Source organism: Saccopteryx bilineata, chromosome 1 (assembly GCF_036850765.1).
Source record: "Saccopteryx bilineata isolate mSacBil1 chromosome 1, mSacBil1_pri_phased_curated, whole genome shotgun sequence".
In the NCBI taxonomy this organism is placed as follows: Eukaryota; Metazoa; Chordata; class Mammalia; order Chiroptera; family Emballonuridae; genus Saccopteryx; species Saccopteryx bilineata.
Genome location: NC_089490.1, coordinates 334590674 through 334605337, shown reverse-complemented (window position 1 = coordinate 334605337; position 14664 = coordinate 334590674). Strand labels below are relative to the sequence as shown.

General features: G+C 38.4%; 1 protein-coding gene across 21 annotated transcripts in view; it reads right to left on the bottom strand.

Annotated features, from left to right (window-relative positions):
* The window catches only part of SYTL2 (synaptotagmin like 2), a 135947-nt gene that overhangs the window by 25304 nt on the left and 95979 nt on the right, over positions 1 to 14664 (bottom strand). For 6 of the 21 annotated variants that reach the window (XM_066248749.1, XM_066248833.1, XM_066248763.1 and 3 more), the window contains 5 exons: positions 12241 to 12342; positions 10225 to 10278; positions 8721 to 8768; positions 4433 to 4527; positions 1151 to 1270 (listed from right to left, as the gene is read on the bottom strand). In XM_066248749.1, coding sequence (XP_066104846.1) covers positions 1151 to 1270; positions 4433 to 4527; positions 8721 to 8768; positions 10225 to 10278; positions 12241 to 12342 — 419 coding nt within the window. Of the gene's footprint in view, positions 1 to 1150; positions 1271 to 4432; positions 4528 to 8720; positions 8769 to 10224; positions 10279 to 10683; positions 10748 to 11783; positions 11808 to 12240; positions 12343 to 14664 lie in introns of those variants that run through there. The other 15 variants (XM_066248757.1, XM_066248851.1, XM_066248769.1 and 12 more) reach the window with 6 other exon arrangements.

The window sequence follows — 14664 nt, the reverse complement described above, 5'->3', positions numbered from 1 at the left end:
GTTAACTTAATATGGCGTAAAGACACCAACACAGATAACCTGACATGATGCGCATGATACAACGAGTGCTTAAAAAATTGGCCTCTCAGAGACAGAGACGAGAAGTGAAACGCACAGTTATTTAGATGCTGGCTCATTTTACAGCAGGGTGATTTTACGATAAGGGGTATTCAGAGTTCCACTTTTAGGCATGCTTAGTATTGAAAATGTTAAAGAAAAAGGATGTGAGAAACCCCAGGCACACAAATCACAGTGACACGTTGCTCTAGCAAATTTCCAAGGCACTAAAAAGGAATTGTACTATGTACCCATCCGCTGAATCTATGAAAATGCTCGCTGAGCCATACACTTTTAGAGGTCAGGAAGGGTAGAAAATGGATGATTGATGAAGGGAGTTTAAAGCCTTCCCCAAACCATACATTAGATTGTTGTCAGCGGGAGGAATTCAACTTAGATTCTAAAAAAGAATTTTGAGAAATGTAAAAATTTACGCACAACTTTATTTTAAGCATACCTGGAGAGATATGTGCTTGTGAATGTATGTCAGAGAAATTTTTGGATTAGTGTATATATTTCTACACAATACTACAAGCAAATAGAATTACCTCACTTAATGAAAGAAGTCAAATGAGAAGTCAAATTCTCTAAATCAAATCTGAGCAACCACACTGAGGAAGCTTTGCTTTTAAAACCCTGTTCAGAATCCTTTTATAAGGCAAAGAATCATCTCTTCTATTCTTTGATATGAGTCCATACTTTTACTCAACACGCTTGCTAAAAAAAAGAGGTACAATTCCATACCTGCCAATGGTATAGAAAAGCATATCTGATCTAAGCAGACTTGATAATAGTTACCCATTTGTTGCACAGAAAAATTTAGTGGTTCATTTTGTTGGCAATTTAGGCTTATTTTTGAAGTTCTTACAGCCAAAAAACCATATTGATTTATAATAGATATGAACTGTTATGCTTAAAAAAAGAAAAAAGAGGATTTAGCTAGCCAGAAGCTAATCAAGGGTGAGAGGAAAAGCTCATGCCCTCAGAATCTGAGAAATACAACAGGAGGGCATTTTACAGCAGCAGGAGCAGGCAGAGCAAGGTTTACGGCAGCAAGCGGAGAGATATTAACATGGAGCCTTTGTTTACATACAGAAGACAAGGACGTCATGCCAGAGGAGCTGCTAAGATTGGTTAAAGAGCTTGGGCTCTTCTTGTGTCTGCTGAGCTGGTAACTGCTTTCTGAGGCTGTATCTGTTTCTCTGTCATCACTCTACAAAACATCATATAATATATACACAATTTAAATTCAGTATGAGTCAAGATCAGAATCTGTTTATATAAAGACAATATCTTAATATCACATTGATCTATGACATTTCCCAAGGTCAAAGGACGCTAGTGCTAATTGCCAGGGAGTGGGATTCAGGATGGAGTGTTTGGTCTGCCTTGGTCCTCACTCACCTGAGGAGGAAAACAGAGCTTAGCTATCAAAATAACTTGATTTTTTTTTTCACCTACAAGGTGGCCCCAAGGTGCTACAGGAGATAGTACTACTGTGAGCTTCTTGCTCTCTCAATATTACACATTTATGGTTCTTGGAGAATTTTATTGACATATGAGAAACTAACTTTACCCAGACAATAAATGTTCTAGGTTTTATTGTCCAAACATACAATGTCCTCCTTAATTCCTCTCATTATTAACATAGCCTTAACTTCTCTGAAAATAAAATTAAGAAAAATAAATGCTAGTTTGATATGTTTCAACTACAAGTGATATAACTAAAAATTTTAAACCACTTCTCCTATATTTCTATGGTGCTATTGCACTTATCTTTTTGTTGCTATAGGGAAGTACATGAAAGTTAATTAGATGGTAGTTTTAAAAAATTCATGATTCAGAATGGGCTCCTTTGGGAGTCAGAGAGTTTATGGGCAGTTCACTGGCTCCTGGGATTAGGAAAAACCTTCATGGAGTAATTAGTTCATGCCAACATATTCCAGGGCCATGCAATTATCACAGATGTCAATTATAGTGCAGATTAAGAAAGGAGTTAAAGAAAAACAAAATTTATGACTTATATGGATGAGAAAAGAATCCTCAAGGACTTTTAAAAATCCAAAGTTTTTTAATGTCTCTGTTGTCACCCCACCCCCATGCTTACAGTACAGTCCCTTCTATTACAGCGTGTGCTACATTCCACCTGCTACATCAGATCACAGTGTGATTGGAAGGATGGGACCCTGTCTTGTTGACCTGTAACATTGATTATCAGATAGCTGGCACTCAACACACATCACTGATGCTAAGCCTCAAAGGCACCGTGGACAAAGGAACAAGGCCTGATTTCATCTCCACTTCCTTAAACATCCAGTCCCACCCCATGGACTTCAAAAGGTAAAATGACACAGTTTCATTTGGCATCTCCGATGCACAAACTCAGACTTGGACTCCTGTGTGTGGAGCTGAGGCAACAGTTTAAAACTGAAGGAAGGACCAAAACAAAACCAAAAACCAAAAACCAAACAAACAAAAACCAGGAATTGATATCATTTGCCTCTCAAATTATTATGTGGTTCATTCATATGACCAATCAAGACCACAGCATATTTACAAAGGTATAAAAGTACAGGAACTCCATGAGGTGTCTACTGTTGCCTCATAGCTAATGAATTCGTTTAAAAATGAGTGGTGGCCCTGGCCGGTTGGTTCAGCGGTAGAGCATCGGCCTGGCATGCGGGGGACCAGGGTTCGATTCCCGGCCAGGGCACATAGGAGAAGCGCCCATTTGCTTCTCCACCCCCCCCCCTCCTTCCTCTCTGTCTCTCTCTTCCCCTCCCGCAGCCAAGGCTCCATTGGAGCAAAGATGGCCCTGGCGCTGGCTCCTTGGCCTCTGCCCCAGGCGCTAGAGTGGCTCTGGTCACGGCAGAGCGAGCCCAGGATGGGCAGAGCATCGCCCCCTGGTGGGCAGAGCATCGCCTCTGGTGGGCGTGCCGGGTGGATCCCGGTCGGGCACATGCGGGAGTCTGTCTGACTGTCTCTCCCCGTTTCCAGCTTCAGGAAAAAAACAAACAAACAAAAAAACCAGGAAAAAAATGAGTGGTTCTTCCCAAAGAAACTGTAATGTGGGCTCTTAGAAATATCCAAGGGCTGATTATCTTCAGATACACTTCATTTAAGGCCCAACAATGTTGCCTGGGAGGTAGGGGAGGGGAGGTGTAATTTACGTGTTGTCCCGAGCTGTCCTCATGTTTTATCTACAAAGAGAATGCTTGAGGCTGAAGCTTTTCATTTCTCCATCAAAAATCAGACCCAAACTGCATATCAGACCCTATAGTTATAGGTAGCATTTATCGGGTACTCACCACAAGTTAGGCACTGTGCTATGTGTTTTCCCCACGTTATCTCACAGACTCCTCACAACCTAATGAGGTAGGTACTAAGAAACTAGACTCAGGGAAGTTAAGGAACTTGTCCATAATCACAAAGCAAAGTAGTAGCATACCCAGGGCAGGGGATAGTTGATTCCAAAGCTCAGAATCCTAATGACCTGGCTGTTAAGTACCTGGAATCTTGGGCTCTTCTTCTTAAGTCAAAGGAACTGATTTACAGTTCTAGATCTACTTTTTAGTAGCTGTTGGATTTTGGCAAAGTTACTTAATCTCTCTGAGGTTCCCTCCCTTTTTTTTTATTAAATGGAGGAAATAGTGCCACATTTAGTTAGTGAGAGTTAGATAGCAGAATGAATATGGAATGCCTGGTACTTACTAGGCACTCAATGAATAGTAGGTAATAGTTATGTTCTTATTTGAAATAGTAGGAATAATGGTTAACAGCATGGGAAACAGATCAGGCTCCAGTCCTGTTTCAACCCTTTTCTAGCTGAGTGAGGTTACTTCACCTCTCTTAGTCTGTTTCCTCATCTATAATATCTGGGGACAACAATGATGCCCACAACCTAGGGTTGTTGGAGAATTAAATGAGATAATGTGTATAAAGTGCCTATACCCAGTAGATACCCTTACAGTTTGCTATGTCATTGTTACTTTATTAACAAATGTTTTTAAGCTAGTCATGCTACCTAGACTAAGCATTCATAAATCAACTGTACTCTAAACAACAAAGGAGTAGTTAGTTCATGCCAACATATTCCTGCCTGGATTTCTTATTTTGTACCCACTTTGAAACAAAAGTCACATTTCCAAATCTATGCAATTTGACTTTACTACCAAAAAGAGTTACTGTTCGAGTCAAATAAGATACGCCTTGCCTTGTTCCAGAATCAACAACACTACCTCTATTGATATGAAAGGTAAGGGTCAGTCCTGTTGACCTCTGGTCTCTGCCATGGCTGAATACAAGTACACCAACCTTGGCATAGCAGATGCACTTATTTGGTTCCATTTTTCAAAGGTACAAAAGATAAACTTGCCTCATCTTGGAGAAATGCTGGAACAGACTTGCTCATCCTTTTGAGTTTGTCAGGGTGGGAAAACTGATTATCAGGCGGGGAAGGCACTGTGGAAACTAAACAGCAGCATTTTCGTTCAAAATTATCTTTACAATTGTCAGACAAGCATAAAGCACAAGTTGAAAACACGCTTTTCTTTCATTTATGAAGAGAGGTGCTTTTGTAAAAAGGTGAAGGGCACAGTAGTTCACATGCACAGGATCATAAGGTAAGCAACATGCAGTTTTTATAAATTAAGTATATAGAGAAAACTAGCAAGGAGTTGAACCAAACAAAAATAAAAATTAATTTAAAAACCATTAGTTTTTATTGAACTGTACTAAAACATACTGCCAATGTTAATCTATTTTAACTTATTTTTTTACATCACAGTTTTGAATCACACAATCTATAATTTATTGGTTCATCTCCTTGAGATATATTATGTTTTTAATATGCTGCAGGCTAAAAAACTATTTCATTGGACAGCAAGGATCTTTGTACAGAACTCAATTATAAATGTGTCCTGGTTATTGAGGGCCTAAAAGAAGGTTTGTTTGTTTAGTGATTGTGGAGATTACCGTAAAAGACCATTACAATTTCAAAACCAAAACTAATTACTTTTTGGAAATAGAAATGATTATTTTATATATCTTTTATTTTTCAATTACAGTTACATAAGTTTCAGGTATAACTCAGTGATTAAACATTTATATAATTTACAAAGTGATCACTTTGACAAATCTAGTATGCATCTGACACCATACATAGTTATTACAATATTCTTCATTCTATTCCCTATGCTGTACTTTACATCCCCATGACTATTCTGTAACTTCTGTACTATTCTGTAACCAATCTGTACTTCTTAATCCCTTCACCTTTTCACCCAATCCCCCAAACCCCCTCCCCTCTTGCAACTGTAAAAATGTTCTCTGTACCTATGAGTCTGTTTCTATTTTGTTCATTTATTTTATTTTTTAGATTCCACATATTAGATATCTATCAACTCAAAGATTTTCAATAGAGATACCCAAGGCCAAGTTTGAATGATTCAAGTTAGGATACTCTAAGAATTTAATATGAAAAAGTAGCATATGGAGGCCTGGCTGGTTAGCTCAGTTGGTTAACCCATTTATGCAGGAGGTTGAAATTTTTGAAATTCAGTTCTTCAAAAAATTTCCAAAAAGTCACATCTCTTTTTGACAAGCTCCCAGTATGCCAGCCTCTGCAGCAGTGACTAACTGTGCACCACGTGATAACAGGTTCCCCCAGGAGGCAGACATGTGTGAAAAATCAGACCTCGTGATGACCTTGAGCAGTAGGATATAAATAACTCCTATGTCACTACCATTCCAATAAGGGAACACTAGGCATAAATGGGTTAAGAGCATATTCAGGAAACAAGGTTGCTGTTCGATCCCTAGTCAGGGCACACACGGAAGCAACCAATGAATGCACAACTAAGTGCAACAACAAATGAATGCTTCCCTTCCCCTTCCCCTCTCTTTCCCTTCCTCTCTCTATCTTTAAAAAAATGTAGCATATGGTTTCTTTCTGATACAGTAAGTATATACGTGAAAGTCACAATAAGATGAATTGTATTTCTAAGTTGTATAACTCTAGTTAGAAAGTTATTTTGTTCTTTGTCTAAGAATCACAATGTTAAAGCTTTCTTTTTTTCTTTTTGTGCTGAATCAGAGCTTTTATATTCAATGAGTTCATATTTTTCAAGGTACTTAGAATGGTGCCTGGCACATAGTAGGCCCTATATAAGTATTTGCTAAACAAATAAATATTATTTGATAGAGATTCTTTATATTATCTTTATAATGTGATACAAATATATTGACTTTATCACTGAAAGCGATGCTAGAAAAACAAAAATCAGTTTCTACACGCTCAAATTCAGCTCTAAGCATTAGCTAAATTTATTTTTAGTTAAATGAAATCTAATTGAAGGAAAACTGAAAACTGAACAACACATATTAAATATTTGCTCATTCACATAGTAGTTCTCACCTAGCCTTAGGTCACAAATGTATCAAAATATGTTTATAGTATCTCATAAGACAATATCTGCTTTAATCACTTCCCATTAAACAATACTTTGTATGTGTGTGTATTCGGGTGACTTGTCCGGAAACAATGTGAGATTAGGTCCCATGAGGGCACAGGACAGCCCAGAAAGTATGCAAAACCTTTTTACCACAGCACTACTCCCTACTATTTTCAAAGTATATATTCACTACTCAAACATAGTCAGTTTTTGTAGTTATCTATGTTTTGATCATGTAATTAATTTTTTTTCAATAAACCATTAAAATTTTTTTTAATTTTTCAATTCAAGTTGGCATTGAATATTATCTTAGTTTTAGTTATACAGATCATGTATGTATTTCATTTTGTCTTATGTGGTAAGAATACTCTTTGCTAGAGAAAAGGAATGCTCTCAGCCCAGGCATTAAGAGTCACCTTGGAAAATATTGTAAAAAAGAGAATTTATCCAGAATTCACCACATGATTAGCCTGTTTGCCTTGACCAATAGCTAAACTCATCCGGAGGTCACAAATGAAGATGTAGACATATTTGGCTATGTATCTATATCTATACCAATGTAGATGTATATATAGATAAGTATCTCTTTTGTTTACACTCCTCAGGCTAAATGTTGAACAAAACAGCTAGATAAAATAAGATGCAGAAATTTAAGTATTTGCCAGTTTAAAAGCAACTGGAAAAGCCTCATTACCCAGCACCCCTAAAGTACAGAAGTCTCGTTTCCTTTGTAGTAGCCAGAGAGAATAACACCAAGGACCAAAGCCTGGATTGCCTTTTTTCCTAGGTGGTCCCTAAGAATTTGTCAAGTCATATGCTAAAGTTCAGCACCTTCATCTCTGGCAGGAGCACTTCATGAGCAAAGTTTCAGATTTCAGACAAGATGTCATTGGCACTTCGTTTATCTAATGGCTCCTTCATTTAAGCTGCTCTTCTAAGACCTACGAGCACATGCAAAGAATGTTGGGAAACTGTTACTAAGACTCCCCTGGCCTCCTGAGGGCAGGCATGTGTATCACTATCTTCAGACCTCCAGTGCATAAGATTGTGACATTGGATAAAACTGGGGCACTAAAAAGACATACATGCATCCTCTGTGCTCTGTTTGGAGCACAAACACCTTTTTAATGTGCTATTTGTTCTCAACATAGTAGTCACATTTAAGTATAGCAATCTTAAGATTGGACAGGAAAGAGTGAAGAATCCTAATTTTTGCTTGGTGGTGAATATGAATTACCATATCTTTCGCTCCATAAGATGCACTTTTTTCCCCCAAAAGTGGAAGGGAAAATACCCGGGCATCTTATGGAGTGAATGTTCATTTTTTTTAGATGCTATGAGTTCTTGGACAACTAGAAGAGCATTTGAACATTAAAGTCTCTTCTCATTTGTTAATAACAGTGCTAATGGTTGTTAATACTGCTGTTGAGTTTACATTGTTGCAATATTATTGTGGTATGTTTTATTAAATATTTTAACACACCATTTGATTCAGAATTTTTTTTTTCTTATTTTCCTCCTTAAAACCCTAGGTGCGTCTTATGGAGCGAAAATATGGTAGTTTATGTACACTACCTACACAAGTGTACATTTATTTAAGATTCAGATGTTCACTTGCTTTACATGTTGAATAGATAGTGTTTGAGTCTGGTTTTAAACCCCAGAGCTTAAACCCTGGACATCACAACATCTGCTTCTATAGATACATAGAGAGGTATACACAACCACACTACATACTAACTGTCAATGTACAGTTCTATTTTAGATCCAAATAAATTATAAATCGCTTCATATCTACAGTCTTGTATAAAGACCACAGAGATCCAATTCTCAAGACCATACTGCAACATAAAAGCCAAGTGATATTGGAAGGTGCCACCTTCATCTTAAGCAAAGATTCAAAGGAGGGCAGAGAGATTAGTAAAAGGATAATATCCAGCATCAACATATATATTACATATATATGCGCTTATAATAATTTTTAAAAATTTGTAACTCTCCCTCAGTTGAACCACCAATTAATCTTTCAACACAGACAATAGTAAAATGCTTTTAATACAACCCTTGCCAAAATGAAATAGTTTTGTAAGCTGCAAGAGTTTAGTACCAATAATAAAGCTATGTTATTAATGGGGTTAGTTATGTCAGTATATTTAACACCAGGTACAGTGGCAACATTGAGTCATTTGTGAGAAGGAACCTGCTACTCACTTCCTGGTATCCATTCATTTGTATCTGCTTCCTGATCTGCTTTTTGATCTACTCAGAAGAGCACATTGAGAATAGATATCATTTTAACAGAAGGATTAAAAGAGACATGAAAGTAAAGCTCAAATGTCAGTTTCATAGCTAAGACTGCAGAGTATATCTGAAGGATTTCCAGCTTGCTTTCATCCAGTCCCCAGTATGACTCTTCATTAGCCTCTTTAAGTCTCTTGTTCAACTAAAAGTTCAACATCCACCATAGGAGCTGTTTAGCATCTTTCCTCCAATTCACTGAGCACCAGCTTTTAAAGTGGAAAAGAGCACTGGGCTAGGAGTAGCGAAGCTGAGATTCTAGTCCCTATCCTCCCACTGACTGACTAGCTACAGGAGTGTAGACAAATCACCTAATTTCTTGGAGCTTTTCTTATCTGTAAAACAAAGATACAAAACCCCTGCCCCACCTACTTCATTATGGTTGTTGTAAGCATAAAATGAGAAAGACAAATCTATTTCATAAAAGTAAGGAATGACTTTTGAGAATCTCTGTTGCTGCTTTTCTCTGAGAAAGCTCAGTGAATATACATTTTTATTATTATAGCAAAGAATTTAGAAAACAAAATTCCAGCATACAGATATACATTACATAAATGCTGAACTATAAAAACTAGACTCAGGCCTGACCTGTGGTGGCACAGTGGATAAAGCGTCGACCTGGAAATGCTGAGGTCGCCGGTTCAAAACCCTGGGCTTGCCTGGTCAAGGCACATATGGGAGTTGATGCTTCCAGCTCCTCCTCCCTTCTCTCTCTCTCTTTCCTCTCTCTCTCCCTCTCCTCTCTAAAATGAATAAAAAAAAAAAAAAAAAAAAAAAAAAAAAAAAAAAAAAAACTAGACTCATTTCCATTCCTCCGCCCATCAAGGCATTATTACCCTATTCATTTTATAACTGAACCAAGTAATACCTGATCAACTGACAAGCTTCAAAATCTTCTGACTCCTTAATGTTCAGAATCAGTTCTTTTACCCGCGGTCTATTTGGAGTTATTTACATGAACAGAGGCAGGGTCTCCACTTTTGTTCTGGGACCTTTTCCTTTTAATTCAAGGCTTTACCAGGTATGCCCAGAGAGATTTATATGCTGAGAGATGAGAATCAAATATAAGAAAAAATCCAGGAACCCACCCCACTCTTCCTGCCTTCGCAGGGAGTTATGAAAGTCAGAGTAGCAAAAATCAGCTCATTCCCATAGAAATACAATTTTCTATTTATAGAAACCCTCGCTTCCCAAGGGTCTCTGAGCAGATTCTCACAATGCTATCACCAGCAGAAGCCTTAAATACAGCTAGTATTAAATGCATCAAGTCAGAACCATTTTATAATAACTTCAGCACCATTCATCATATAGTGGCAAATGACGTTTCTTTTTATCCAACAGCTGTGTCCTGGTAACTGCCCAAACCACCCCAGAATCTAATACACAGACAAACATGCAGATACATAAAGATATTTACCATCTTCAGCACTACGCACTAATTCTTCTGGCAGATTATCTATTTTTGCTTGATCTGTTCAGGAGAAATTAACAAACGGTTAACACGGCTGACCCCTTGCGAGAAAGAACAATGAGATTGTCCCTGAAAGCCCCCGGAGTTGGAAGCAATTAGTCAAGACGCAGTGAGGGGTGCAACCAAGATGTCTCCCCCAAAATATTTTCTCTTTAGATTAGCTACTTGAGCCAGTGCCATAGCGGGAGCTCCCATTTCAGCCTTGATGCAGCTTACATCAGCACACTGCTGCACACGGACTCCCAAGGGTTAGAGGGTTAGCTCAGAGCAAGCAATCGACTGGCAGCAGGAAAAAGCATGGGGCTGCAACAGCCCCTCTATTCTTCCAAAAGGGTAAGATCATAGCCATGACTAACACCTTCCCAAACCCACGGTCATTAACAAATATTTCTGTGCGTGCATCACCATTTGTGTACGTCTCTGGGAGCCTTGCTTGAGAAGTCAACTGAAGAGCTGTGACTGGGGACCAGCTGCTAAGTGGAATCTTGGCAGGCTAGTGTGAGAGTGGGTAATGGTATTTGGAAGGGAGCATGCGGGAATACCCATCAGCTGATGGTAATTTTTTTTTTAACCCTATACATTCCTGAGTACTTTAAAGCTGCACCATGGAAATGGCCCCATGTTCACAAATAAGAGGTTTGCCAAACTGAACAATTGTTGCTAAGTGTTTCTTCTCCCTCGGGGTCCATCCCAACATCAGGGAGAACAATCAGGGCTGTCCAACAAAGGACTGACTCGCCTCTCCGCAAGAATTCAGGCGGATGTGGGGGTTGGCCACCTGTTCAGAAGGCTTTAGAAGGAATTCCTGTGTTGGGGGTGGGTGGGAGTGGGTAACCTTCAAGGTCCGTTCCAACCCCGAGATTCCAAGACCTTTGGCATGGTTAGGACTGTGTGCCAAACTGGGAACACTGCCTTTGGAACCCTGGGATCTCTGAATTTCAGAAATTGTTTAGTGGAGTGTTTTTTCTTTTTTCCTTTTTTAAATTCTGATTGCTTAGTCTCAATTGCAGGTATATAAAAAGTATTCTAAATATGACAATGGTTGATTTTTAATCATACGAGTTTGACAGTGGTTAACTTTTCCTCATTAAACTTTTTCAAGAACATCTGTAATCCTAAGGGTGTATCTTAGTTTTAAAACAATAAGAACAAAACCCCTAGAAGTCCTGAGTTCTAAGTCCATTTGTCTGAGCCACAAGTCCCTATACACAGTGTGTATTATAGTAGTGCTCAAGAAATCCTTTGCCCATTAAAGCAGCAGCCAGTGGGGAATAAGGTGCCTCAAGTGTTGTGTATCAGGTAGTCTTGGAGTTTATAATTCCAGTATCAAAAGGCAATGCATGACAATAAGGGATAAAAGAGAAAGGCAAGTCCTTAAAGCCAGGAACTAATTCATCTCCATATCATGCAAAATTCATCAGCTATCCAACATTGTCATAAATGCACTTGACAATAGTCTGCTGGTTTTGTAACCCAGTTCTGTTGAGTGATCCTAAGCAAGTTACCTCTCTGAGCTTCATTTTCCTCACCTGTAAAATGGGGATAACAACAACTTGTCACTCACAGGGTTATATATGCCTTGTAAATAAAATAACACACGTAAAACACTTAGCCAAGTCTTGGCACACAGTACTCAACAAATATTAGTTATTGCTACTAGAACCACTACCTACCACAATTTTTTTAAACTCACTGTACCTGAATAAACACTCAAACTAGGATTCTTCAATGCAAGGAAACCTAGTGTTGTAGTAACCAAATGTCATGCATTATTTTAAAAGCAAAGTTCTAGCCACTTTAGGGCAAGCCTCTTCAGCTCACTTGGCAAAGGTTATTCTCATCTGTTAAGCCCCCCTTCAGGGGTTTCAGTGCACAACAGCATGCAGTGAGAGCATAGAGGAGCACACGAGCATTTCTAAGCTTAGATGGGGGCATAAACAGTGGGGCAAACTTCATTCTCACTTGATGAATCTGATGAAATGTCTTCTAGACTTTTGGAAGGCATTTTCCTAGTAGCACTCCTTTCCAAAGTTTTCAAAACAGGACTCGGTTCTTCTTCTGAACCTGTTATAAGACAAAATCAATGAACACTGCACACACACACACACACACACACACACACACACACCACCCACCAAACTCTTAATAATGCATGGACACTGAAATGGAAGGTTGAAAGGAAGCATTTTGCCATAAGCCCCTATACTTCTGTGTACTCTATAAAGCATGTCACAGAAGAAAATCAAATCTCTTCATGAATAGTATGTCTTAAAAAAAAAAGGTCAAGAAATATTTGCAAGCATAAATCATACGGAAACAAGATTGCCACATTAATAGAAATGTGTTCTCCTAGTCATCTACACCTCTATTTTAGGCACATAATTTGTTCTGTGCCAAACTCTGAATCTTTCCACTTCATTTCTAGCTTTTGAAGATAGCCACAAAATGGTTTTAGAAACATTAAAAAAAAATTAGCTGAAAACCACTGAAGGCAGGATTCAGATGTTTACCATCTGTGTATAATCGAATACACAGATGGGTGAATTCTCCAGATCAACAGATGTAGGCTTTTTGGCTTTTTGGGTTTTATGAGCTAGTAAAATTTCCATCAAAATATTGGGAAATGACATGAGGTAGTCAACTTTTTATTTTACTAAGACATTTTAAAGGGGGTGGTATATGGCTCTATCATCTACTAATGCCTTTTCTCAAAAGAAAGAAAAGGGGCATAACCTTAGAATATAATATCCAAATACATATAACTTTATAAAAATGTCTCTAGAATAGTCCTTAGTTTTTCTGTTTTGACAGCACAAACTCCATAATGGATGACCCCTGGTCTGAGTACTGTCATTTATCACTGCTATATTCTCAGTGCCTAGGACAGTGGTTGGCAGTAGGCACTTCAAAAATGTTTGCTAAACCAATGAATGATTACATTAATGAATCAATAAATTTGGGAACCACTTCTCTAGAGAATACTTTATAGAAATGTATCCCAGTTCTGCCAAATGTTAATAGGCATTCTACAAAAAATGAATTCTAGGATGAATTCGACTTGGGATGGTCTGTGTTCAAATTTAAAAGGCTACTCATTTCAGACTTTCTTGGAGACATTAATGCTAATAATGTGTGCAAACCTCCCAGTGTTTCCAAAAGCATTTGACCATGGAACCTTTTGTTTGTTTGTTTTGAGGAGCAAACTGAGGTATTGGTTAGTCAAGAGTTCAGCCACAAACATGTTAGGCTGCTCACCAAATTTTGGTGCCTCTGTAGTCAGGTGTCCCTCTGCTCTCTCCCAGCCTACCCACTTGCTTTAAAATAATAATTTAGGTTAGAGGATATGAAACTACAACTGTACCATTTTATACATCTTACTTAGCTTATAATTTTAAAATATCTCCTCTGGGCTCTGTCCAGGTCACTATTTAATATTGATTATTACATGACCTGGTCAGTTAGCTCCAGGTAGTTAGAGCGTCGTCCCAAAGCAACCAAAGGAAGAGAACAATGGATGAACAGCTAAGTGGAACACAAATGAATGTTCTTTCCCTCTCTCTCGCTCTCTCTGACTCTCTAAAAGCAATCAATAAAAAATATTATTTCATTTTTACATAGGTTTTTGCTATTCAACTAGGTATGCTGGTATACTATAAACATAGCTATACACATTAAGCAATATTCTCCAAAGATCAGTGCAAATTTACAAGCCCTCTTCCCCCTATGGGTCAGTTTAGCCTAGTAACTCATTGGGGCAGTTTAGTAAAAGTCTACTTCCACAAGTTTAACATGCTGACTTCTAGTCTTGAATATGTTTGTTTTCAGAGACTGGTATTTCACTTTTCTTACCAGAAACATTTGTTAAAGTTTGCTTCAACTTGATTCATTAGGACTGAAGAGGAAATCTTTGTTCAGTTTTCAAGAGGCCCTATCGCTACTTGCCAAGGAACCTCACACTCAGAAGTCAGCCACTCAGCAAAGCTCATTACTCTCATTGAGACTAAAGCGAGCTAGAAAATGACATATCCTCTTAAACCACTAGGAAGGTGAGCAACACTAAATGAGCAATTTTGGTTAAAATGTCCTGCTGGGCAGCATCCTTGATCATTTCATCACCCTAATCAGGTAACTTCTCTTTCCTATTTGTTCCTGGGCCTCTCTGCCAACACGCCTGTGTTGATCAGGATAGCAAACTAAGACAAACCCTCTGTTTTACAGCCTGGCTGACACCGGTACCCGCAATTCCACTTAGATGAATGTGGTCTTCGATTAAGGTCTTCATCCACTTAGCCAAGGCTAGAGCCAAGGACACTCAGCAAGCCAGGCAATGCCCTTGTGTGGAAGCAGGTGAAGTCATTTGACCAAAGTCATACTCTAGAAAGGGGA